Below are 27,706 nucleotides of genomic sequence, written 5' to 3' on the forward strand. Positions count from 1 at the left end.
GTGGTGTAGTTGCCCATAGAAACTAATCAGATCGCTTCTTTCTTTTTCAAAATGGCCTTTGAAATATGAAATCTGATTGGTTGCTATGGGCAACTGCACCACTCTTCTTCTACACAGGTTTTGATAAGTTTCCCCCTATGTGTTTATATGTTCCCCTTATTTTCTTTCTTGTGTAGATGATGTGAGAGTAGGGTAAGGTGTGATCAATTATTGCTAAATTTGCCACAATTTGTCTGCAGAATGGGGTGGGAGACAATATAGTAAGTGGGCTGGTGGGGTGTATGTTCCAGGGCTGCTTTTTAGTCCCAGTCTCGCCCTGGTGGAGTCCCATAGGGGGGTGCTTATTTTTATTATTTGTATTTTTTTTTTTTTTTTAGTAAACTCAAAGGAGATTTACATTCTTAACAAGGCATCTGAAAAATGAAAGAAGCGATCTGATTGGTTGCTATGGGCAACTATGCCTCTGCACAGAATTTGATAAATCTCCCCCAAAATCCCTCTTGTTTCACGTTGGAAACAAAAAAAAAAGACAGAATTTAATTTTTATGTTCGTCACCTCACATTCTAAAAACCATGGAACCATCTACTCTAAAATTCTATCAATAAAACAAAGTAAATAAAAATAAATAAAAAGCAATCCCTCACACAGCTCGCTCTGTAGACGGAAACGTTAGGGTCGCATCTGCTTTAATTGTAAATGTGGGATACAAATAAAGTTATTGAAAAAAAAAAGCGCTCTCCTCATTTTCTCCTTGACTTCCAGCTGGCGACGAGACTGGATGACGTCACTAGAGAGCGCGCCGCGTCGCCTTATCGTGGGCATCACACGGTGAGCGGCGACGCTGCGCTGTCCGTCCAGACCCGCCCCCACCACGGTGCACCGGGACCCGCCTCTCGGTCATTTTCCCTGTGGGGATACGGTCTCGGGCGTGCTGCTTTTTGTCCCCTCCTCCCGGCGGGTGTCGTCCAGTGGTGACCCGGGAGGAACCCGACACGGGTGATGTCGGAGGGGCAGCAAGATGCCTCCGGGTGGGGCTGGGACTATGTATGGATCCTCCTGCTGAATACGGGGCTTGTGGTGGCGATAGTGTACGGGGCCTGGCGGGTGTACGGGCGCTGGAGAGGAAGCGGCACCCGGGCGGCCAGCACTTTACCCCGCATGAAGAGGAGAGATTTCACCCTGCAGCAGCTGCGGGACTACGACGGCACCAGGAACCCGCATATACTGCTGGCTGTCAACGGGAAGGTATTCGATGTGACCGAGGGCAGCAAGTTCTACGGGCCTGGTAAGAGGGCAGCATGGGTAATGGGGGCATGAGGCTGTACAGATGGTAGTGTGTGCTAGGGTGCAGTCAGTGGTGTGTGCCAGTCAGGCCCGGGTGCAGTCAATGGTGTGTGCCAGTCCTGCCAGGGTGCAGTCCATGGTGTGTGCCAGTCAGGCCCGGGTGCAGTCCATGGTGTGTGCCAGTCAGGCCCGGGTGCAGTCCATGGTGTGTGCCAGTCCTGCCCGGGTGCAGTCCATGGTGTGTGCCAGTCCTGCCCGGGTGCAGTCCATGGTGTGTGCCAGTCCAGCCTGGGTGCAGTCAATGGTGTGTGCCAGTCCAGCCTGGGTGCAGTCAATGGTGTGTGCCAGTCCAGCCTGGGTGCAGTCAGTGGTGTGTGCCAGTCCTGCCCGGGTGCAGTCAGTGGTGTGTGCCAGTCCTGCCCGGGTGCAGTCAATGGTGTGTGCCAGTCCTGCCAGGGTGCAGTCAATGGTGTGTGCCAGTCCTGCCAGGGTGCAGTCAATGGTGTGTGCCAGTCCAGCCTGGGTGCAGTCAATGGTGTGTGCCAGTCCAGCCTGGGTGCAGTCAGTGGTGTGTGCCAGTCCTGCCCGGGTGCAGTCAGTGGTGTGTGCCAGTCCTGCCCGGGTGCAGTCAATGGTGTGTGCCAGTCCTGCCAGGGTGCAGTCAATGGTGTGTGCCAGTCCTGCCAGGGTGCAGTCAATGGTGTGTGCCAGTCCTGCCAGGGTGCAGTCAATGGTGTGTGCCAGTCCTGCCAGGGTGCAGTCCATGGTGTGTGCCAGTCCTGCCCGGGTGCAGTCAATGGTGTGTGCCAGTCCAGCCTGGGTGCAGTCAATGGTGTGTGCCAGTCCAGCCTGGGTGCAGTCAATGGTGTGTGCCAGTCCAGCCTGGGTGCAGTCAATGGTGTGTGCCAGTCCAGCCTGGGTGCAGTCAATGGTGTGTGCCAGTCCAGCCTGGGTGCAGTCAATGGTGTGTGCCAGTCCTGCCTGGGTGCAGTCAATGGTGTGTGCCAGTCCTGCCTGGGTGCAGTCAATGGTGTGTGCCAGTCCTGCCAGGGTGCAGTCCATGGTGTGTGCCAGTCAGGCCCGGGTGCAGTCCATGGTGTGTGCCAGTCCTGCCCGGGTGCAGTCCATGGTGTGTGCCAGTCCTGCCCGGGTGCAGTCCATGGTGTGTGCCAGTCCAGCCTGGGTGCAGTCAATGGTGTGTGCCAGTCCAGCCTGGGTGCAGTCAATGGTGTGTGCCAGTCCAGCCTGGGTGCAGTCAGTGGTGTGTGCCAGTCCTGCCCGGGTGCAGTCAGTGGTGTGTGCCAGTCCTGCCCGGGTGCAGTCAATGGTGTGTGCCAGTCCTGCCAGGGTGCAGTCAATGGTGTGTGCCAGTCCTGCCAGGGTGCAGTCAATGGTGTGTGCCAGTCCAGCCTGGGTGCAGTCAATGGTGTGTGCCAGTCCAGCCTGGGTGCAGTCAGTGGTGTGTGCCAGTCCTGCCCGGGTGCAGTCAGTGGTGTGTGCCAGTCCTGCCCGGGTGCAGTCAATGGTGTGTGCCAGTCCTGCCAGGGTGCAGTCAATGGTGTGTGCCAGTCCTGCCAGGGTGCAGTCAATGGTGTGTGCCAGTCCTGCCAGGGTGCAGTCAATGGTGTGTGCCAGTCCTGCCAGGGTGCAGTCCATGGTGTGTGCCAGTCCTGCCCGGGTGCAGTCAATGGTGTGTGCCAGTCCAGCCTGGGTGCAGTCAATGGTGTGTGCCAGTCCAGCCTGGGTGCAGTCAATGGTGTGTGCCAGTCCAGCCTGGGTGCAGTCAATGGTGTGTGCCAGTCCAGCCTGGGTGCAGTCAATGGTGTGTGCCAGTCCAGCCTGGGTGCAGTCAATGGTGTGTGCCAGTCCTGCCTGGGTGCAGTCAATGGTGTGTGCCAGTCCTGCCTGGGTGCAGTCAATGGTGTGTGCCAGTCCTGCCTGGGTGCAGTCAATGGTGTGTGCCAGTCCTGCCAGGGTGCAGTCAATGGTGTGTGCCAGTCCTGCCAGGGTGCAGTCCATGGTGTGTGCCAGTCCTGCCAGGGTGCAGTCCATGGTGTGTGCCAGTCCTGCCAGGGTGCAGTCCATGGTGTGTGCCAGTCCTGCCCGGGTGCAGTCCACGGTGGTGTGTGCCAGTCCTGGTCTTCTGATATGCCAATGATCCAGCTTGGTGTACAGGGAGTGTTCCCAAGACCCTGGTTCACAGGGATGTCTGGCGGGCATCTTCAAAGTAAGGCCATGTTCACATGTCCGGAATATCCGTACGGAAAGCTCAGTGCGGACATTCCGAAAACTATGGGCACAATATGCCAGCGATAGGACCACACAGGGGTGCTCCTTCTTATAGACGGCTATGCATTCTTTCTGTGGACACGGAAAACTAAATTTCCGTTCCTAAACACCTGGCACAGAGCAGCAGAATCCTATTGAATACAATGAGACGCCGCTGCTCTGGAATTTCTGGCAGAATTTCAATGCATAAGGTGTGAACATGGCCTAACTTCTCCACCCCCTGTGCTGAGCCTCCTCTGCTGCGGAATGGAGCTCTACTCTGCATGAGAGGAGGCTCAGCACAGTTAATAAGGTATTACTATGAAGATGCTATTACTATGAGGGGCTTGGGAATGCCTCATGCTCCAAGCAGGGTCCTTAGCAAATCCAGAAGACCGGGGATTACTGCAGCATGGAGCAAGGAACAGTTAGTATGATTTTCACCTGTGTCACCCACTGCACAAGCCTGTACCAACAGGTTAGTGCAGGTGATACGGACAGATTCCCTTTAACCCCTTAGGGACAAAGCCCATTTTGGCCTTAAATGGGCACTCATTAAAACAAATTTTTCTATTGCACTCCTTTTGTTAAAATTCTTTCCAATGTTTTTGTTTAAAAAAAAAGCTGCCACTAGGTGTCTCCCTACTTGTCCAGAGTACATATCCCCCATCTCTTGCACAGACTTTGGACTTTTGCAGGCCTGGCCAAAATCAGGAAATGCAGTCTGGAGTGCTAAAGTCTGAGCCAATCATAGCTCATCTCACACTGAACTGCTCTGGGCTTTGTGTGGCGAAGTGAGGGAGGTAGTTCTCCCTTGTATGGCTTCAGATGATGTCACACCGCCTGCTGGGTAACCTCTCTTCCCAGTCTGTGAATCTGACTGAGACTGAGCAGAAAATCCAGAGCAATATCAAGATAGAAAACTAACAACATAATAAAAATAAAGGCAGGGGGGGGGGGGGGATCATGATGGGGACAATGAACTGGGAGGATTATAAAATTTAACAAGATCATAACAGATACTCTTTAAAGCGTACCTGTCAGATCCAACAATTTTTTAATTTTTTTTTTTATAGAACACTCAGTACCTAATTAGAGATGAGCGAACTTGCAGTGATTCGATTCATCACGAACTTCTCGGCTCGGCAGTTGCTGACTTTATCCTGCATAAATGAGTTCAGCTTTCAGGTGCTCCGGTGGGCTGGAAAAGGTGGATACTGTCCTAGGAGAGAGTCTCCAGCCCCCCGGAGCACCTGAAAGCTGAACTAATTTATGCATGCTAAAGTCAGCAAACACCGAGCCGAGAAGTTTGTGACGAATCGAATCACTGTAAGTTCGCTCATCTCTATACCAAATCCTGACCATGTACATCTATTTTGTGTCTAGCACCTTTATTTTTTTTATTACACTTTTAATTTAACTCACTAGTCTGAATTCCTCTCAAAGGGAGGGGGCGTGGCCTCACTGTGCAGGTCTCCGCCCTCTCCCTCAGTATGCTGTCTGCTCACATCTCCCCTAGTATTAGCAAAACTACAACTCCCAGCTTGTCCTCCCTGACAGTAGTGGGACACAAGCTGACAGTGGGATAGGGGAGACGTGTCTGATCGCGGAGGGTCCGAACACTGGGACCCCCTGCGATTGCCTGTATAGTGCCCCCTCCATGTATGTCTGTGAGAGGCGGATATGCAGCGTTCGTGCATCCCCACCTCTCCAGTAGAGATGAATAGAGGGGTCGTGTCTGTCAACATCTAAGTGAGGTGGACAATGCAAATATTAGCCGCGCAGAGGCGTGGCAGTTCCGGGTCCCCGTACAGATGGGGAATAAGTTGTCGAAGGCTCCAGTACTCCTTTAAAGACCGGGCCAATTTTATTTTTGTGTTTTTAGTTTTTTTCCTTCTAAAAAACACTATTTTTATATTTCCATCCACAGACCCATGTGAGTACTTGTTTTTTGCATCACCAATTGCACTTTGTAATGACATCACTCATTTTACCATAAAATGTACAACAATCTCCAAACATTATTTGTGTGAGAAAATTGAAAAGAAAACTGAAAACACATTTTGGAGGGTTTCTTTTTTACACTGTACACTTTACGGTAAAAATGACTTGTTCAAAATTGCCCTATTTTGACCACCTATAACTTTCTCATTTTTCCGTATACAGAGATGTATGAGGGCTAATGCTTTGCGCCATGATGTGTCGTTTTTGTTACCACTTATGCGTATGTTTTAAAATATATATTTTTTTAATGATATCACCAAAACACAGCAATTTTGGTTTATTTTTATTTACGTTTACGACGTTCACTGTACGGAATCATTTACATTATATTTTGCTAGATCGGACATTAAAGGGGTACTCTGGCGCTTAGACATCTTATCCCCTATCCGCTGGGGACCCCCGTGATCTTGCACGCCGCACCCCGATAAAATCAGTCCCCAGAACATGTTCGCTCCGGGTCTGATTACTGTAGATCACGGTGCTGGAGCGTTGTGACGTCAAGGCTCCGCCCCGTGTGACGTCTGATTTTAACGGGGTACGGCGTGCAAGATCACAGGGGTCCCCAGCGGCGGAGCCCCCGCGATCAGGCATCTTATCCCCTATCCTTTGGATAGGGGATAAGATGTCTAAGCACCAGAGTACCCCTTTAATGCATGTGGCAGTACTAAATGTTTATACATTTTTTTTTTTTAATGCTTTTTGGGGGTAAAATGGGGGGGGGGAGGACGATTTATATTTTTATTCAGGGGAGCGGGTCCTTTTTCAAAATTACTGTTTTCGGGATTTCCTTAGTCTTTCACAGGTGATATAATTCTGGTCAGTGAATCAGGCATCACCAGTTATATCTCCTGTGAAAGACTAAGGAAATCCAGAAAACATGACCTGTTGGGGGTGCTTGAGGACCACGCTTGAGAAACACTGCCATAGAGGACTATTTATAGCAATCATTAGGCTGCTAATACTGTTCAGTGCTATGCATAGGCATAGCACTAATCTTCTTCTCTGGTCTGCTCGATGCCAGACCAGAGAAGACCTCGGGGTGACGGCTGGAACAGTTGAGGAAACCTCCAGCCGCCATGATGGATGATCGGAGCCGCGGGAGATGCGATCATCCATTTAACCCCTTCATGACCCAGCCCATTTTCACCTTCATGACCTGGGCATTTTTTGAAAATCTGACCACTGTCACTTTAAACATTAATAACTTTGGAATGCTTTTACTTATCATTCTGATTCCGAGATTGTTTTTTCGTGACATATTCTACTTTATTTTATCGGTAAAATTTCACTGATATTTGTATCCTTTCTTGGTAAAAAATCTAAAAATTTCATGAAAATTTTGAAAATTTAGCATTTTTCTAACTTTGAAAGTCTCTGCTTGAAAGGAAAATGGATATTCCAAATAAATTACATATTGATTCACATATACAATATGTCTACTTTGTGTTTGCATTAAAAAATTGACAAGTTTTTACTTTTGGAAGACATCAGAGGGCTTCAAAGTTCCGCAGCAATTTTCCAATTTTTCTCAAGATTTTCAAAATCTTAATTTTTCAGGGCCCAGTTCAGGTTGGAAGTGGATTTTAAGGATCTTCATATTAGAAATACCCCATAAATGACCCCATTATAAAAACTGCACCCCCCAAAGTATTCAAAATGACATTCAGTAAGTGTTTTAACCCTTTAGGTGTTTCACAGGAATAGCAGCAAAGTGAAGGAGAAAATTCTAAATCTTCATTTTTTACACTCGCATTTTCTTGTAGACCCAATTTTTGAATTTTTACAAGGGGTAAAAGGAGAGAAATCACCCTAAAATTTGTAACCCAATTTCTCTCGAGTAAGGAAATACCTCATATGTGTATGTAAAGTGTTCGGCGGGCGCAGTAGAGAGCTCAGAAGGGAAGGAGCGACAATGGGATTTTGGAGAGTGAGTTTTTCTGAAAGGGTTTTTGGGGGGCATGTCCCATTTAGGAAGCCCCTATGGTGCCAGAACAGTGGACCCCCCCACATGTGACCCCATTTTGGAAACCATACCCCTCATGGAATGTAATAAGGGGTGCAGTGAGCATTTACACCCCACTGGCGTTTGACAGATATTTGAAACGGTGGACTGTGCAAATCAAAAATTTTATTTTTCATTTTCACAGACCACTGTTCCAAAAATCTGTCATACACCAGTGGGGTGTAAATGCTCACTGCACCCCTTATTACATTCCGTGAGGGGTGTAGTTTCCAAAATGGGGTCACATATGGATATTTATTGTTTTGTGTTTGTCAGAACTGCTGTAACAATCAGCCACCCCTGTGCAAATCGCCTCAAATGTACATGGCGCACTCTCCCTTCTGGGCCTTGTTGTGCGCCCCCAGAGCACTTTGCACCCACATATGGGGTATCTCCGTACTCAGGAGAAATTGCGTTACAAATTTAGAGGGTCTTTTTTCCCTTTTACCTCTTGTGAAAATGAAAAGTATAGGGCAACACCAGCATGTCAGTGTAAAAAATTTATTTTTTTACACTAACATGCTGGTGTAGACCCCAACTTCACCTTTTCATAAGGGGTTAAAGAAGAAAAAGCCCCCCAAAATTTGTAAGGCAATTTCTCCCGAGCACGGCGATACCCCATATGTGTCCCAAAACTGTTGCCCTGAAATACGACAGGGCTCCAAAGTGAGAGAGCGCCATGCGCATTTGAGGCCTGAATTAGGGATTTGCATAGGGGTGGACATAGGGGTATTCTACGCCAGTGATTCCCAAACAGGGTGCCTCCAGCTGTTGCAAAACTCCCAGCATGCCTGGACAGTCAATGGCTGTCCGGCAATACTGGGAGTTATTATTTTGCAACAGCTGGAGGCTCCGTTTTGGAAACAGTAGCGTACCAGACGTTTTTCATTTTTTTGGGGAGGGGGGGCTGTGTAGGGGTATGTGTATATGTAGTGTTTTTTACTTTTTATTTTAGGTTAGTGTCAGTGTAGTGTAGTGTTTTTAGGGTACAGTCACATGGGCAGAGGTTCACAGCAAGTTTGCCGCTGGAAGTTTGAGCTGCAGCGCAAAATTTGCGCCATCTCAAACTTGCGGCACTCACTGTAAACCTCCGCCCATGTGAGTGTACCCTGTACATTCACATTGGGGGGAGGGGGCAAACATCCAGCTGTTGCAAACTCCGAGCATGCCCTTTGGCTGTCCGTGCATGCTGGGAGTTGTAGTTTTGCAACAGCTGGAGGAACACTGGTTTGGAAACACTAAGTTAAGTAATAAACTTTCAAGTGTTTTGCAACCAAACTTAGTGTTTCCAAACCAGTGTGCCTCCAGCTGTTGCAAAACTACAACTCCCAGCATGCATGGTCTGTCAGTGCATGCTGGGAGTTATAGTTTTGCAACAATTGCAACAGCTGGAGGCACTGAGGTAGGAAACGGACAATGTTTCCCAACTAGTGTGCCTCCAGAGGTTGCAAAACTACAACTCCCAGCATGCCCAGACTGCCAAGGCATGCTGGAAGTTGTAGTTCGGCAATATCTGAAGGATCAGATGTTGCTGAACTACAACTTCCAGCATGCCTGGGCAGTCTGGGCATGCTGGGAGTTGTAGTTTTGCAATATCTGGAGGTCCACAGTTTGGAGACCACTGTATAATGGTCTCCAATCTGTGCTCTTCCAGATGTTAGAGAACTACAACTCCCAGCATGCCTGGACAGACTGAGCATGCTGAGATTTGTAGTTTTGCAACATCTGGAAGAGCACAGATTGGAGACCATTATACAGTGGTCTCCAAACTGTGGACCTCCAGATGTTGCAAAACTACAACTCCCAGCATGCCCAGAAAGCCAAAGGCTGTCTGGGCATGCTGGGAGTTGCAGTTTTGAAACTCTCAGAGGCAGCAGTGAGATCGCTTTACGGCGATCTCACTGCTGCCAATGAAGATGCCGCACTGCTGCCGGAAACTCACCTCCGGGACGCAGCGCAGCCGGGACCGCACGGAGGACGCCGGGACCGCTCGGGACACCGCTCCGACGGGTAAGTGACGCCGGGGGACGGGTCAGGGACACTTAGCAGAGCGGTGTGTGTCCCGATCCCCGTGATCCGGACTCACACACCGCGCTGCTAAGTATTTTCATAGCGAAACGCTGCTATCAGCTAGTCAGATTTGACCAGCTGATAGCAGCGATCGCTGGGGGGGGTGGGGGACGAAACCCCCCGTGGTCGCACGGTAAGATGGCTGGCTATCAGTGATAGCCACCATCTTTCCGGGCGCTGCGGGATGCCGCGAGTAGCGGCAGTAATATCCATGACGTACCTGTATGTCATGGGTCGGGAACACCTTGCCACCCATGACGTACAGGTATGTCATAGGTCGGGAAGGGGTTAAAGGGGTATTCCAGGAAAAAACTTTATTTTATATATCAATTGGCTCCAGAAAGTTAAACAGATTTGTTAATTACTTCTATTAAAAAATCTTAATCCTTCCAATAATTATCAGCTGCTGAAGTTGAGTTGTTCTTTTCTGTCTGGCCATAGTAGTAGAAGAGGTTTGCTATGGGGATTTGCTTTTACTTTGGACAGTTCCCGAGACACATGTCATCAGAGAGCACTTAGGGTGCGTTCCCACCTGGCGTATACGCAGCGTATTTGACGTTGCGCAAAATTTATGGCAGCAGCGGAAAATACGCTGCGTATCCCTTGCTCACTATACACACAGGACTTTCCGGCGGCAGCCCTATGTGTGTAGTGAGCTTTGGAGGCGGGGCCGTGTGCTGGCGTGTCTGACGCGCGGTCCCGCCTCCAAAACTCACTGCACACATAGGGCTGCCGCCGGAAAGCCCTGTGTGTATAGTGAGCAAGGGATACGCAGCGTATTTCCCGCTGCTGCCGTAAAATTTGCGCAGCGTCAAATACGCTGCGTATACGCCCTGTGGGAACGCACCCTAAGGCTGGGTCCACACTATGTTTTGTCCCATACGGGAGCGCATACGGCAGGGGGGAGCTAAAAGCTCGCGCTCCCGTATGTGACCGTATGCGCTCCCGTATGTCATTCATTTCAATGAGTCGACCGGAGTGAAACGTTCGGTCCGGTCGGCTCATTTTTGCGCCGTATGCGCTTTTACAACCGGACCTAAAACTGTGGTCAACCACGGTTTTAGGTCCGGTTGTAAAAGCGCATACGGCGCAAAAATGAGCCGACCGGACCGAACGTTTCACTCCGGTCGACTCATTGAAATGAATGACATACGGGAGCGCATACGGTCACATACGGGAGCGCGAGCTTTTAGCTCCCCCCTGCCGTATGCGCTCCCGTATGGGACAAAACGTAGTGTGGACCCAGCCTAAGACAGAAAAGAACAACTCAACTTCAGCAGCTAATAAGTACTGAAGTACTGGATAACCCCTTTAAAGTGCCACATTGCCGCTGATGCCATGATCTGAATTGATCATGGCATTTGAGGGGTTAATGGCTGACATCAGCGCAATTGGTGATGTCTGGCGTTACTGGTGGGTCCCTGGCTGCTAATAGCGGCCGGGACCTCCCGTGCATGTTGCGTGCACTGTTCCGGTGCTCGTGTCATGTACAGGATGTAAATGTATGTCCTTGTCCGCTAAGTCCCAGCACATCAGGATGTACATTTGTCTGTTGTCCTTAAGGGGTTAAAATGATACTCATGTTTAAGTGGTTTTCTATTATTGTACTGCTTTAAAAATAAAAATATAAAACTTTTAAACAAAATTCTATGTTTTTAAATTTCCCTATTCTGACCCCTCTAACTCTCTAATTTTGATGTATACAGGGCTGTATGAGGGCTTATTTTTGCACCACGATTGGTAGCTTTTATCTGTGCCACTTTTGTTGACACCTGACTTTTTAATTCCCCAAAAAAGGGGTGAAACCAATGATAATTACCCCTCATTGTGAACCTTCAACCCAGTCCAGGTCCAGATACTCCGGATTGGATTTTTATTACAAATTTTTCTGTATTTTGCTCCACTTTTTCTTTCCCTCAACCCTGACCAGTCTCCCTGTACAACCCCCCCCCCCCCCCCCCCCCCCAAAAGTCCCCAATCATTGTTTTGCCACTGCCATGCTTCAATGGAGAAATAGATTGGGCGGGTGATGAGCAGTGCCTGGTTTCTGCCACACATAAGACATCTTTATTGGGACATTTAGCTATTTATACCATGCTGCCTTGTGCTAAACCACGCCACAGGCAAAGGAGCAGACAGAGGACAAGGAATGAGTGCAGCAGGTGCTGAAAACTCGCTATGTGATGATCTGCTGTGACATATGATGTTCTGCAACACCTCTGGCCAAAAAACTGGCAGGATTGCTGTGAGAGGGAGTTAGGCAGGGTGGGATAAAGAGTTAAAGCAGGGCAATGCATTCTGGGAATTATAGTACTGAGCAACTGCTCAACCAGATTTTATAAGTGGACCACACAGTTTAGCAGTGCTGTATGCATCTGCAACGTTTTTATTTTTTGGACATGTGTTTTTTTTTTTCCTGTAAAAAGGCGCATCGCTGCACAATTTTTGGTATTTGCGCCTTTTTTTTGCGCCTTTAACTTATATGGCATTTTAACATCTGAGAAGCAGAATTCCATTTTGACTTGGGCAGTGGAAGATATTTACTATATGCGTCTTTTTTAAAGGGGTACTCCGGTGGAAAACTTTTTATTTTTTTTTTATCAACTGGTGCCAGAAAGTTAAACAGATTTGTAAATTACTCTTATTTAAAAAAAATCTTAATTCTTCCAGTACTTATTAGCAGCAACAATTTTAATACCCATCTTCAGATCTGTGCCACCACACAATCCTGTCTCTGAGCTGTACAGGCAGTTCTTTTACCTTTAGGCTAAGTTTCCACTTAGCCTAAAAAGAAAAAACGACCCCCCCCCCCCCCCCCCATGGTGTTTCATTGAAAAAACGCTGCGGACGGATGTTAGCTGTAAATCAAAGAGAAATCACTAAATTATTTTTCCACTTTGCGTTTTTCAGTTTGCCGTTTATTTTTATCCTTTTGGTGTTTTTTTCACCCTTTTTTTTTTTTTATATTCTTGGCGGTTTTGCAAAGTCGCAGCATGTTGAGCCTATGGCGTTTTTTCCCTAAAATTGTGGTGTTTTTTTCCTCATAGAAGTCTATGAGAGTAAAAAAAAAGGCCAAGAAAAATGACATGTGGGTTTTAACTTTGGCGTTTTTGCAGGTGGCTTTTATTCTTTTTTTGGACTTTAGCGATCCAAAAAAGTTTTTTAATAAAATTTTGTAGGGTACCATTAAAAAAGATACAGTAATGATGGAAAAATAGTATTTAACGAAATGTATCTTTTTTTTTTTTTTTTATTATTTTTTTTTTTTTATAACAAAATTTTTATAAATTTTTAAACAGGGATCAATTTATGTGGGCGGGCAGGGCACAAAAAATATAGCCGACAATAATAAAAATGTAGTGTGTGTGTGTGTATTTGACTTTTTTTTCTTTATTTTTAGGTGGTACTACTACTCCCAGCATGGAACACACTGTTCCATGATGGGAGTAGTAGTACCTGTACTAATTGACAGGTCCATTGCGATACTTCTGTATAATGTATAGATGTGGCGGCCGCTCTTCTATGGTCCCCTGCACTGCTGTATATATACACACATTCATATTTCCTGCAGAGAGCTTTGATTGGGCAAATGGTTCCTGCCAATCACAACTCTATTGGAAATATGAATATGTGTATATATATGTGAGTGCAGGGGACCATAGAAGAGCAGCCGCCGCATCTATACATTATACAGGAGGATCACAGCAGGTGTCAGGAGCGACACTCACTGCGATCTGTCTATTAATGCAGGTACTACAGCTCCCAGCATGGAGCAGAGTGCTCCATGTTGGAAGCAGTAGTACCTGCAGTTAAGGACAGATCACAGCGGGTGTCACTCCTGACACCCGCTGCGATCATCCTTCATCCCTAAGATTTCTCCTGCGCCCACGTCTCTGCTCTGTACCCCGGCCGGCCACTCGCCTTCATATTTCCCTCTCAGAGCGGTGATTGGCTGCCACCATCCGGCCACTCCCCACTCTGGGCAGAAAATATGAATGAGTGATGTTCTATTCACATCACTGGCCGGAGTATAGAGCAGAGATGCGAGCACTGTATAGAGCCGCTCTCCATCTTCTATATTATGGACTATCTCATTGGGTGTCAGGAGTGACACACGGGTGATCTGCCTATTAGTACAGTAACTACTACTCCCATCATGGAACAGTGTGTCCCATGCTGGGAGCAGTAGTACCACCTAAAAAAAACACTACACTTTTATTATTTTCGGCTACATTTTTAGTTCCCTTCCCGCACACACAAATTGATCCCTGTTTAAAAATTTATTAAACTTTCGTTATAAAAATAAAGTTTGTTAAATACATTTATTTTCTATCACTACCGCATCCCTTTTTTTCTTTATTTTTTATTTTTTTTCTTTAAAACAATTTCCACTCTAAGGGCACGTTTTCACGTGGCGTATTTTGCTGCATATTTGCTGCTGCGTATTTTCTTTCCCATTTGAACTTCAATGGGAAAGAAAATACGCAGCCGCAAAATACGGCACGTGGGAATGCACCCTTTTTCTGGCGTTTTTTTTCTAGTGTTTTTTTGGGCCACATAAAAACCAAGTGGAAACAGCCTTATGGCTTGGTTTTTGCTGTGAGATACCTTATTTTTCGCCCTATAGGACGCATATAAGACGCACCCTATTTTAAAGGTCCAAAATCTAGAAAAAAAAAAAGATTCTGAACCCAACGGTGATTTTCAACCTGCGGACCTCCAGATGTTGCAAAACTACAACTCCCAGTATGCCCGGACAGCCAACGGCTGTCCGGGCATGCTGGGAGTTGTAGTTTTGCAACATCTGGAGGTCCGCAGGTTGAAGACCACTGGTATAGGAGGTTATACTTACGTGTTTCCCTCCGCTCCGGACCAGTCACCGCTGCCCTGGATGTCGCTCCATCGCTGTCACCGCATCCCCGTGGTGTCCCCGACGCTCCTTCTTCCCCGGGATCCACACTCTCCGTCGCCGTCATCACGTCGCTACGCACGCCGCTCCTATTGGATGACTGGACGGCATGCGCGACAACGTCGAAGGAGAGCGCCGGCCATGCAGGGGATCCCGGCACGGAGCAGACACCGAGAAGGCAGTTAAGGTCCCTCCCGGTGTCCTGTAAGCTGTTCGGGATGCCGCGATTTCACCGTGGTGGTCCCGAACACCTCGACTGAGCAGCTGGGCTAGTGTTATTTTCGCTTCAGACGCGGCGGTCAGCTTTGATCACCGCGTCTGAAGGGTTAATACAGGGCATCACCGCGATCGGCCGCAGGTATAAGACGCACCGACTTTCCCCCTCCCAGTTTTGGGGAAGAAAAAGTGCGTCTTATACGGCGAAAAATACGGTACATCATGAGCTGTGAGACCTTATATACACAGGGCTGTGTCTTTCCAAACCCTGTCCAATTATCCGAATTTACCACAGGAGACTCCAATCAAGGTCTAGAAATATCTGAGCGGATCAATAGAAATGGGAGGATCCAGAGCTGAATTTCAAGTCTCCTAGCAAAGGGCCTAAATCCATACAACATTTTTCCATTAATTTTTTTTTCTAAATTAGCAAAAATTTCTAAAGTTTTTTTTTTTTTTTTTTTTTTTTTTTTTGTCATTAAAGGCTATAGAGTACAGAATGATGGGGGCAAACTTACATGTTTTTTTTGTTTGAAACACATGACATTTATTTATTATTATTATTATTATTATTATTTTTATTAACTGGTGCCAGAAAGTTAAACAGATTTGTAAATTACTTTCATTAAAAAAATCTTAATCCTGCCAGTACTTATCAGTTGTTGCATGATCCACAGGAAGTTCTTTTCTTTTTGGATTTCTTTTCTGTCTAACCACAGTGCTCTCTGCTGACACCTCTGTCCATGTCAGAAACTGTCCAGAGCAGGATCAAATCCCCATAGCAAACCTCTCCTGCTCTGGACAGTTCCTGACATGGACAGAGGTGTCAGCAGAGAGCACTGTGGTCAGACAGAAAATAATTTCCTCTGTAGTATACAGCAGCTGATAAGTACTGGAAGGATTAAGATTTTTTAATAGAAGTCTTTTACAAATCTGTTTAACTTTCTGACACCAGTTGATTTTTTTTAAAGTTTGTTTTCCACCGGAGTACCCCTTTATCTTTATCAAATCTTACAGTACAGTCTATGTATCCAGCAGCAAAGGTGTGGGTTCTTGACTGTGATGGGGATGCTTTTGGGGTTTACCCCTGTAGTGTAAGGGCTTTCTGGGTGCTTGTGCTGGTATTTTTACAGCACTGTCTAGTCGTCTCCAGACGGAGCTGGCACGTGGCATTTTTCACATCATGTGTTTTGTTTAATAACATTTTCCTGGCAAATAGCGAAGGTAAAAGGACATAGTTGGCCAAGCAAATTCTGTAGACTCCACAGCACATTCCAATAATACAAGAAGGCAAGCCTTATCACTTTATGCATATAGTCTGTTGTAGAAATGACTAAGATCCCATAAAGCAGGACTTACATAAGCTTTATAAAGGCAGTGATCATGGGCTGGCATGTGTCCGCAGTGAGTATGCTGTCAGTATGTATAGAGGGGGGCATGGCTCTGACTTTCTAATGTACGTGAGCTATTGACCTTTAACATTATTCTGCACAATAGAGCGCTGCATCTATAACTGTACTGCTGGGTAGCTTCTCACCCATGCACCGGCGGTATCTAGGAGTCAGACATTAATACCTTCTTATGTACACAATGTTATCTCAAGTTTATCTGCACCACTCACTGTTTAGTGGCTGACAGAAAAGGTTGAAATGTGCTGCTCTACCGTCACTACAGCAATGATGTATAAGCTGGAGTCTGTATACTTACGGAGCCCACACCATACTCTCTCGCCTGACCAATGCCATATGCAAACGTCATGCCCCCTCCCATAGACTTGCATTGTGGGGGCGGGGTATGACGTCACACGGAGCAGAGTGGTGATGTCATGCTTTGGCACCGTAGTCGTGACCCAGCAGACTCTGAGCCTGCAGCGCTGTGTGCAACTCCCACAGGTGGGTGCTGCATGCGAGATTGCGGGGGTCCCCAGAGGCGGATATTGGATAGGGGATGTCTTAGGGCTGGAGTACTCCCTTTAAAAAAAAATACTTTTTGTTCAAAAACTGTCCTTTCTGACCTCTAACTTTCATTGTTCTGTATACGAGGCTATATGAGGGCAAATTTTTGCTGTATTTTTTTTTTCTATTTTTTTTCTCTCCATTTGTGCTGTTTTAAAATGTTAATTTTTTTTACTATTTTTTTAGTCTCCATAGGGCTGAATCCTTAGATTGCAAACACTGAATAAGTTAGGTCATGTTCACACGTCACACAATTTCAGTGTGGAATGTCTGCACGGAAATTCCACTGCAGCAGAGTCCCATTGAATTCAGCAGGATTCTGCTGTGCACACGGCAGAATTTCTGTGCTACGTGTTTTCAGGATGGAAATTCTGTTTTCCGTGTCTGCAGAAAGAATGAACCTGTTCATTCTTTCTGCGGACACTGCACAGAATGCATAGCCGTCGCATTCCTTTGCGGCCCTAGCGCCAGCATTTTATGCCTGCGGACACTGGAATGTCCACACAGAGATTTTCTTTGCGGACATTCAGACATGTGAACATAGCCTTATTGGCACTCTATCTCTCCAAGCTAACATGGTTTCCTGCAGCATTGGAGCACTGATTGGATGACAAGGTGGCAGGCAAGGGCCCTTTAACCATCCTCTCAGCTGATCAAGACCCAGCGATTTGGCCACTGGTGTCCCGACCAGCTCCACTGAGCTCCCGGCAAGTGATTTTTCTCATTTTAGATGCCGCAATCAACTTTGATCAGTGTCTAAAGGGTAAATGCCATTCATCGCCCTGATCAGCAATGTCCAACATTAGTCGTGGGTCCAAGTTGCTAATAGCAAACGGGACCCATCCGGTATGAAGTGCTCACAACTCCTGAGCATGCTTCATATGGCGGGTGCAGGACGTAGATATACGTTCGATGTCCTTAACGACGCAGGATGTATATTTACGTCCTTCACCGGCTCTTGCGATAAATCAACGGCCGGGACCCTGCGGCTAATATTGGACATTACCGCTTGCGGGGATGCCTGGTATTAACCCTTCAGAGGCGGCGATCAAATTTGATAACTCTGAAGTGAAACTGAAAGCATCCCGGCAGCTCAGTCGGGCTGTTCGGGACCGCCACGGCGTCCCGAACAGCTTGCCGGTCACCAGGGGGATCCCTACCTGCCTCCTGTGTGTCCGATCGCCAAATGACTGCTCTGTGCCTGAGATCCAGGCAGGAGCAGTTGAGTGGCAATAACACTGATCAATGCCATGTTAATGCATGGCAGTGATCAGTGTAGGAAATCAGTGTGTGAAATGTTATAGTCCCCTATGGGGGCTATAACATTGGAAAAAAAAAGTTAATAAATGTGATTTAACCCCTTCCCTAATAAGTCAAAATCACCCCCCTTTTCCCATTAGTTATGATTTTTTCCAGAAGTAAGACAAAGTCAAACCTATATACTTAGGGTATTATTTTAACTGTATGGACATACAGAATAAAGATAAGGTGTCATTTTTACTGAAAAATGTACTGTGTAGAAACGGAACCCCTCAAAATTACAATGGCGATTTTCTTCAATTTTGTTGCACAATGATTTTATTTTATTTTTTTCGTTTCGCTGTGGATTTTTGGGTAAAATGACTGATGTCCCTTCAGAGTAGAATTGGTGGCGCAAAAAATAAGCCAAAATATGGATTTTTAGGTGGAAAATTGAGTAGTGATTTTTAGAAGGTAAGGAGGCAAAAACGAAAGTGCAAAAACTGAAAAACGCTGAGTCCTTAAGGGGTTAAGGTTTTAAAATCTCCCCCATGGTGCTTACCCAAGAGTTGTGACCTTATTAATCAGGACTCCCACTTTCCTCATGTTGATAGCATAGCCTAAGTCAGTGTTTCCCAACCAGGGTGCCTCCAGATGTTGCAAAACTACAACTCCCAGCATGCCTGGACAGAATTTGGCAGCCTAACATTCTGATAGTTGTAGTTTTGCAACACCTGGGGCACCCTGGTTGGGAAGCACTGGCCTAAGGTGAGGGTGTTAAGGGAGATTTTAGATTTTTTGCAGATCATTTACACAAAATCTGCATAGAATCAACTTTAGAAAATATTTAAAAACTTAATCCCTTAAAGGACACAGTGATTTATCATTTTTTCCGCCTCGCCCTTTCACATAGCGGTATGTCTAGCCAGACGTTCTCTGGGCAGCAGGCACCGCCAGAACAAGCTGACAAAAATACGTTCTCTCCCTTTAAAAACAATGGGAGTCTGCTGCAACTGAATTTTTGAGTGGAATTTTTCCACCGATCCCTTTTGGAAAGTCTGTAATGTGAATGGTGCCTTAGGGCTTGTTTACAAGAGTAAAATCCACTTATTGATTTTTCTGCAGCAAAATTCATGTACTTTTGCCTTATAAGATGTTCTCCCAGTGATGTATTTCCACCAGTAGGTTTCTATTGAAATCAATGTCATCTGCTTTATGTTGTATAAAGCTGTTTTGACCAGCATGTTTATTATATTGATGTATCTGGCATGTTGATCTTTACGCTGACTCTCCTTTTTTATGCTGTAGCAGTTATATATATATCATAGGGTTAATGTTTGTAAGGAAACGTGACTGCTAGACAACAGACTGTATGTTTGGTTACCAGTCACATGGCAAAGCATCTCATGATCACTGACCTTATGTCCAGCTAACTAATGTGTGGTAACATTTTTGGGAGAGTAATCCTAAGGCAGGGGTCACACATTTATTATTATCCGTTTTACTTTCCTGTTTAAGAGCTTGTTCACACTTTTATAGGAAAATATGGATCAGATACAGATATGCAATATTGACCTTTTGTTGCTGTGTTTATCTGTGTTTGTTCTGTATTTTGGTGTCCTCCATATAAAAAGGTACAAATATTGATATGTTGGAACATGCTGCCCAAAATAAAAAATTCTAATCACCCTTTTTGTCATTTTATCAAATGCCATAAGAAATAAACACTTTTGTTATCCGTGTGCAAAAAGATAGGGGATAAGTTTTAGATTGTATGGGTTCTGACTGCTCGGACCCCTGGGATCTCCTGCATGGCACCCCGGCAGCTTCTAGACCCCACACGAAGTTGTGGCCAACATGCCCCCTCCATGTATGTCTATGGGAGATATCCAAATGCTGTATCTCTGGCTCTCCCATAGAGATATATTGGGGGGGGGGGGGGCATGTTGGCTGCTGCTTCATGCGAGGGGTTGACACGTTCTTTGGATAGGGGAAAGGTATTGCGGCACTGGAGTACATTATTGATTCTGCTTGGTGAATGGCTTAAATAAAAAATCGCAGTGTTTGTTTGTGTGTGTGTGTGTGTGTTTTTTTTTTTATTTTTTATTTATTCATTTTTTTGTCTGTCATATCACCTTCTGGAAAAATGTTTTATAAAAAGTTAGATCTATGCCAAATTGGTACTGATAAGCACAAACCTTGAACATTGTTAGAATTCAGAACAGGGTAAGGTTGGGCATACACTCTTTAAAAAAAAAAAATTGGCAAAATAAAGGTTTCATTACAAAGTACAGTTGGCCATGCAAAAAACAAGCCCACATATGGAAAAATAAGTTATGGCCTTTAGGCAAGGAGGATAAAGCAAGAACCCAAAAAGAAAATTGGTTTGGTTGCCAGGGGCTTCTATAACTTGTGAATATGTCTTCCTAAATTTTCAAGGGATTTCTCCTACCAGAGTGTTTAGGACCAGAGATCACCAAACATAAGGTACACAGGTCAGATAAGGTCTCACACACACAAACTCATTTACTGAGTACCAAATAATAAGGCTGTGGGGTACCATTGATAAATGAAGGAATACCCCACCGAAATCTCACGCACCACCTGGAGTTCTAAACAAACTCTGGGCTCCTGGAGCAGTGGTTGTGATGTTATGGCCACGCCCCCTCCATTCATGACATTAAGTCCATAGGATTAGCCGCAATACTGTAAGCCTCTTAATAAGGCAGGATAGTTCCACCTAGATGTTAGTCTGCTGTAATTTAAAAAGACTAATGCGGTTTTCCCAATTAAGACCTCTATATTGCCTAAAAAGCATATGGTCGGGTTTGTAAAGGAAAAAGCAGTTTACAGAGGGCAGTCATTTTTGTTAAATGAGCGATCCGAAAAGACACAGAGATCTTCAAGTGTTTAAAGGGGTACTCCAGTGGAAAACTATATATATATTTTTTCTAATCAACTGGTGCTAAAAAGTTTAAACAAATTTGTAAATGATTTCTATATAAAAATCTTAATCCTTCCAGTACTTATACCAGTACATACTACAGAGGAAGTTCTTTCCGGTCTGACCACAGTGCTCTCTGCTGACACTTCTGTCCATGTCAGGAACTGTCCAGAGTAGGAGCAAATCCCTAGCACTGGTCAGACTGGAAAGAACTACACAACTTTCCTAAAGTATACAGCGGCTGATAAGTACTGGAAGGATTAAGATTTTTAAATAGAAGTAATTTACAAATCTGTTTTTAACTTTCTGGCACCATCTGATTATAAAAAAACATTTTTTTCCACTGGAGTACCCCTTTAACTCCTGAAAGATTGAGCGTCGTAGAGGGCTGATATAAAAAAAATGTAAGATTTTGGAGAGAGACCGTTTTAGTCTTTTTCCATGAAAAGCAAACTTAGAAGTCTTGACCACCCATTGTTTTCAGTAAGGAGGAACTAATGGGTCCCATATGTGATCATAAAACATGGTGGATAATCCCTTTTCACACAGACACACACCCCAGATCCGCAGTTGTAGGATTTTATGAAGCCGTCAAAAGCTCTTGAAAATGTTACAACTTAAGTGCTCGTTCACACAAGCGGATTTATTTGCTGGTTTTCCACCATGTGTGTGAAAGGGGGCGGGCTCTCCGTGGCTGTCCACACATTTTCTGCTCGGAAAATCCACCGCAGATCCTATTTACTTCAATGGGCCTTGGCGCAGATTTTCCACATCGGAAATTCTGCAGCCAAAAATCTCCTGCAGGGAGCCCGCCCCCCTTAAAACACGCAGCGGGAATCCCACAAATAAATCCGCTTATGTGAATGAGCCCTGAAATCCTCAAATGTGGATTTTACTACTTCAGTTCATCAGTGGATCGTGTTTGTGTGTAAATATCCCAGTATATGACCTATTTCAGTTAGTGTACTTGTGCATTTGGGCTTTGTATGCTTTTCCTTATCTGGGCATTTAACACTGAATGGCACTTGCTGGTATGGCTTGGATATGTTGAATAAGTATGTGTATCTGTCTTATCAATCACTTATATATATCCTGATTATTTTACCATATCCTGTGTTGTATACCGTGGCCCATATTTACTAACAAGAAAGCCAGCACTTTTTATGTTGGCTCTTCTGCATTTTTAGCATGCTTTGTGTTTTCCATCTAGACATGAACCTCTGTGGGGTTTTTCCAGATTTTGCCCTGACTGACCCAGCCAGAAACCCGAAAAGGGGTCTCCTACAGTTTGGGTGCCAATCTGTGCAGCTATTTTGCACATAGTGAACCAATGTTACAGGGATCTGTTTTCAGGGGTTTTGTACATTTTTTGCACAAGAAGGAAGAAGAAACTGTGTACCTCTCTCCCCTGCCTGACTTACTACTGCAAAGCTTTATATATAACGCATTAGTGCAGGGGAGCGAGAAGTTCGGAGTGTTTCTCCCTGCTTCACTGCTGCATAATTCAATCCCCATTATGCCATTGGCTGTCTGAGCATGACGGGAGTTGTAGCACTTGTGTCCCAACCTGTGGTTCTGCAGCTGTGGCAAAACTACAACACCCATCATGCTCAGCCATGATGACAGCAAAAGATTACCTCACAGTAATGTGGAAATTCCTGACTAATCAATGACATTAAAGGGGTACTCTGCCCATAGATGTGTTATTTTATCCCCTATCCTTTGTATAGGGAATGTCTGCCTGGGGGGGTGGGGGTAGGGGTCCAGCAGCAGGGACTCTCCGCGATCTCCAGGCCAACACTGTGGTGATACAATCACGGAAGGCTGGGGCTTCCATGATCGTGACCTCACACCATGCCCCCACCATTCATGTGTATTGGGGGGGGGGGCGCATGACGGCTAGTACACAGCCATCACACCTACTCCCATAGACACGAATGGAGGGGGTGTGCCGGCTGTGTTTGCCAGTCATCCGGCATGGAGCAGAGATTTCTTCATTCACTGGACGACTGGGGTGACGCGGCAGAGATAGGGCATAACATGTCTAGCAGCAGAGTACCCATTTAGTTGCTTAATTTGGTGCAAATTGTGACACATCAAAAACCAACCAAATACACTGACCAAAGAGTAGATGTTAGTAAATCTGAGGGATTGGGCAAGACATTTTGATAACCCTACAATGTTAGTAAAGCTGGGCCAGTATGTTATGGAGCACAGTATAAATGCTAACCCTTTACAGTTAATGGGGAGACTCGGCCTCTTATGTGGAATATGAAGGCTTAAATACACCCCATGATGGCCAAAGAGAAATGCTTTGCTTGCCCATTGTGCAGTTTAATTCTCTAAGCAAATTCTTGTGAACTTTCTTTTTTCCAGATGGTCTCTATGGGATATTTGCTGGGAGAGATGCGTCCAGGGGACTTGCCACTTTCTGTCTTGATAAAGAGGCATTAAGAGATGAATACGACGACTTGTCTGACCTAAATGCTGTACAGATGGAAAGTGTCCGAGAGTGGGAGATGCAGTTTAAAGGTACAGTATAGCTGTAAAATGTGTAGTGCTCAGAACAGCAAGAACTTCCATTGGAAAAGATCTAGTGAACATTTTGGAATATGCCTTTCCTGCACTGAATATAAATATTTATTGTGTGAAGATCTCCGTGAGGAAAAAACTCTGGACACTCAGCTCATAATTAGAAAAAATAAGCAACTTTATTTAAAGGCGTTATCCAGGAAAAACTTTTTATATATATATATATATATATATATATATATATATATATAATATTATATTATATTATATTATATTATATTATCTCCAGAAAGTTAAACAGATTTGTGTTACTTCTATTAAAAAATCTTAATCCTTTCAGTACTTATCAGCTTCTGAAGTTAAGGTTGTTCTTTTCTGTCTAAGTGCTCTCTGATGACACCTGTCTTCGGAACTGTCCAGAGTAGAAAAGGTTTTCTATGGGGATTTGCTTCTAAACTGGGCGTTTCCCGAGACACGTGTCATCAGAGAGCACTTAGACAGAAAAGAACAACCTTAACTTCAGAAGCTCATAAGTACTGAAAGGATTAAGATTTTTTTTAATAGAAGTAATTTACAAATCTGTTTAACTTTCTGGAGCCAGTTGATATATATAAAAAAAAAATTGTTTCCTGCATAACCCCTTTAAACAATTAAAAATGAAAACATCTAATACATTGGCCACTCCTCTTCTGGGAAAACCAACCATTTGTGTTAATCCTTAGATAAATCGTAGTCCTTAAACGTGTTTCACCCCTTAATAGCAGCAATCTCATAATGTAAATTGGTTGCATTGATCCCAATATCAATATTGTTATATCATCCCATAATAAAAGATACACACTAATAAAATAACATGTCATCAGACCTATTATTCATCTTGGGATCAATGCACACTACTTTTTAGTAATCCGGCAGAGAAAGATAAAAAGTCTGTTACTGTATCCCCGCCGTACCTGCAATTCATCCCATTCATTCGAATGAGAGGGCGGCTTATTTTGCACTGTATCAGCTTTTGTTGCTGGACTGAAAACCATGGTCTGCTGAGGTTTGCCGTCCGGCAATAAAACTGATACAGTTCAAAAATGAGCTGACCGGCGTCACTATTAGAGTTGAGCGAACTTAGTCAATTGGCTCATAGCGAACCTCGGCTGTCGATTACTTTAGTCTGCATAAATTAGTTCAGCTTTCCAAGGGCTCTGGTTGCCTGGAAATGTCTGGGATGACAATCTAGGTCTCCTAGGTCTGTATCAATCTTTTACAGGCAACTGGAGCCCTTGGAAAGCTGAATTAATTTATGCAGACTAAAGTAATCAACAGCCGAGCTGCGAGGTTCGCTATGAGCCAATTTACTGTAAGTTCTCTCAACTCTAGTCACTATCAGGCTCTTTCAAATAAATGTGATGTGGCGGGGATACGGCAGTGATGAGACCAAATTTAAGACACCTGCTCCCCATTCAAACCTGAGGCTTTGAGTCACATGACACCATGGAAGGAAAATTGCTCACTGGGCCCAATCTGGACATTTCCACTAAGGGGTGTACTCACACTTGATGCCAAAACGTGCATTTTATTGCATGGTGCACCCTTGTCCGCTTTTATCCCTGCATCATGCAATAAATGATTTGGCATTTGCACAATCTACGGTGGTGAGTGCCTCCTGAATCTACTATTCAAGTTTGCTTCTATGAATTTTGCCTTTGCGGGATTGAGCACCCGAATCGGGATTGTTGCATGTGTGGTACCTGTTGCCCCTGGCTACCACATGTTGTAAAGAGGTGTGGGAAAGCAGAGTTTGGACCAGGTCTGTTCTATCTTGTGATTTTGTTCCTGTAAATATGCCCTGCCACCCCCATCAGAGGGTGGCACACTTATAAACTTTGGATTTCTGGAATAATAGTGACTAGCTTGTATCAGCACAGCAAATGTAATGACTAGTATAACTAAGGGGCTTGTATTGTATATGGTCTGCGGTGGCTATATTTTTAAAGTTAGTTTGTATGTATTGAGGTAATATCCAGATCATTTGAAGCGGTGAGGGTGGTGATATTACTCCCTCAGAAGCTTAGTTCTTGTTCTGGGCCACTCGTAGAAAACAGATATATTCCTGGCACTACCACCTATCCGTATATGTAATTCTTTATTTCACATGCCGGCAGGTACATCAAAGGGGAAGGCAGACAGATGGAATGCGGGGGGTTCTCAATCACACGGGGCAAATGCCCCGCATTCCATCTGTCTGCCTTCCCCTTTGATGTACGTACCGGCATGTGAAATCTGAAATAAAGTACCCACATGTGACAAGAAACTGGGGTGAGTGCTCCGTGATTCTTTTTCTATTTGGAGTATATTGTAGTTCTGTCTACCTCCTGGCACTGATAAACTGAGAGAGATCTTGTCTTGTGTATGATGTGGCTGCTGCAGGTTCTCTTCCTAATGGGGATTTTTCTTTTTAACAGAAAAGTATGAATATGTTGGGCGATTATTGAAGCCTGGAGAAGAGCCATCTGAATATACAGATGAAGAAGATGTCCGAGACCACTCAAAGCAGGAATGAACTTTTACAACCATAGTCAGGGGCCTTTCAGGAACTGCGACCTGTAACTTCCCCAAAACAAACATGGACATTTTGGGGGGTGGATAATGTACTCAACACTAGTGTCCAGATTTTGTATGATGATGACCCTGCAAAGAAGATTTTAGTAATACGCATTCTCTGATCCTTACTGCCACTTGTTTCCGCCACCCCTTGGCCACAAAGCAGTTGCTGTTTTTTGTATAATGACCCACGGTCCAGGGATCCAGATTTGTGAGACACTTATGTATAGCTTTACATGTTTTGTCAGTAATTTCCGACTTGTATTTGGGATCTGTCAACACTAGATAAGAATTCCCTGGCAAATCTAGCTGGGCATTTATTGCCATAGTGCTAGCAGGTACAGTTAGGTCCAGCCTGGCAAGAAGCATACACTTTGTGGTATCCTGGTTACTGTGTGATAAGTAGAACGTTAACCTCCGCTATCCCTCAGTCCCTTCTCCCCTCCTCTTCTGGACTTTGTCAGTCTGCACTACTTATACCAATGTTTTGATGTTAAGTCCACAGTAATTTTGTATGTATGTTCTCACTAGCGAGGCCAGGTATTAGCATCTCATTCTTTTTCTGGGACTACTGCTGGTGAAAGTTAAAAAGATCAAGCAGGTTTTCTTTTCATTTCTTCTTTCCATTGTCTAAACATCCAGCACCGTGCTGGTAGGTGTTGGCCTGGTGAGATGTGAGGGGGTGAATAAATCCACTTTTATTAAAGGCAACCTTTTCAGCAAATCGTAGGATAGTGTCTGTCTGCACTCATGATGAAATCTACATGAACAGCTTTGCTGCTGCAGAGGCCTCTGATCCGCTGGTAAAATGCAGCACAGCCTTGTCCAGCAGCTCAGCTGTTCTCTATGTGCCTTACTTCTTGTAAAGACTTGAATCGCTTTAAGGGAATAAAAAAAAAACCCAACATGTATTGGTTCAGAGTCACTGCAAGTAGCTTTGATACTGAAGTTGATATTCTGTATTGACTGGAAAACTTTGATGTAATTCTGTGTAAATTGAATGGAGGAAAAAAAGAATCTTCAGTATTACTGCCATATAATGTGTTATTCTAGATAAGGATAACATTGTATGGCCAAATTACCCCCCCCTGCCCCCAGCACTGCTTTATTTTGCTCAGAAGAAAAAGAAAATCAGTCTACATGTTTATGTGGAGTAGTCTGTATGCCTGGAAGAGTGTGTGGGTATTTTGAGAGATGTTGAGAGTTGTGTTTTCTGAGGAAACTGTAAATATGGGTACCATTTTAATAAAGCATGTACAATAAACCAGATGTGGTCTGTTCTATGGAACACAACAGCTTTTACCACTGTTCTCCTTCATCTCAATATGTCTCATTGCAATCCAAAGATTGAGAAATAGATGGAACTGTCACAGCAGCATTGTGGTGCCAGGTACGTGAGTGCTAAAACAATGGGCATCGGTGCTAACTCCGTTAATTTGGCCACTTTCCTTAAATAGCCATAGAGGCCCAGCTGTGCCCCTCTAACCCTTTTTTACTTTTTTGGGGTCAGTGACTGCTCAGCACCTCGACCTCCACCACTTAAAAGGGTACTCCAGTTGCCAATGGGTTTTGGGTTTTCATGCATACACTTTTTTTTTGGACAATCAGCATTGTTGGTGCTGTCACACATTTCAGACATTTTAGAGACACCTGAGACAAGAGATACATCACGCACGGTGGTTCACAT

At 45.0% G+C, this 27,706-nt stretch overlaps 1 protein-coding gene across 1 annotated transcript; it reads left to right on the forward strand.

Annotated features, from left to right (window-relative positions):
- Positions 1-777: 777 nt before the first annotated feature.
- On the forward strand, positions 778-27,304 carry PGRMC2 (progesterone receptor membrane component 2). The gene is made up of 3 exons (XM_056551751.1): positions 778-1,286; positions 23,269-23,424; positions 25,881-27,304. The coding sequence occupies exons 1-3, from the start codon at positions 1,001-1,003 to the stop codon at positions 25,976-25,978; spliced, it is 540 nt and encodes a 179-aa protein (XP_056407726.1). The 5' UTR covers positions 778-1,000; the 3' UTR covers positions 25,979-27,304.
- Positions 27,305-27,706: the final 402 nt, after the last annotated feature.

This window comes from Hyla sarda, chromosome 1 (assembly GCF_029499605.1).
Source record: "Hyla sarda isolate aHylSar1 chromosome 1, aHylSar1.hap1, whole genome shotgun sequence".
In the NCBI taxonomy this organism is placed as follows: domain Eukaryota; kingdom Metazoa; phylum Chordata; class Amphibia; order Anura; family Hylidae; genus Hyla; species Hyla sarda.

What these genes read in the sequence shown, in the direction of transcription:
- PGRMC2 (XM_056551751.1), top strand. Translation starts at nt 1,001, where the DNA reads ATGTCGGAGGGGCAGCAAGATGCCTCCGGGTGGGGCTGGGACTATGTA. An exon ending in CAGCAAGTTCTACGGGCCTG is followed by an intron (nt 1,287 to 23,268) that starts GTAAGAGGGCAG and finishes TCTTTTTTCCAG; the next exon opens with ATGGTCTCTATGGGATATTT. An exon ending in GTGGGAGATGCAGTTTAAAG is followed by an intron (nt 23,425 to 25,880) that starts GTACAGTATAGC and finishes TCTTTTTAACAG; the next exon opens with AAAAGTATGAATATGTTGGG.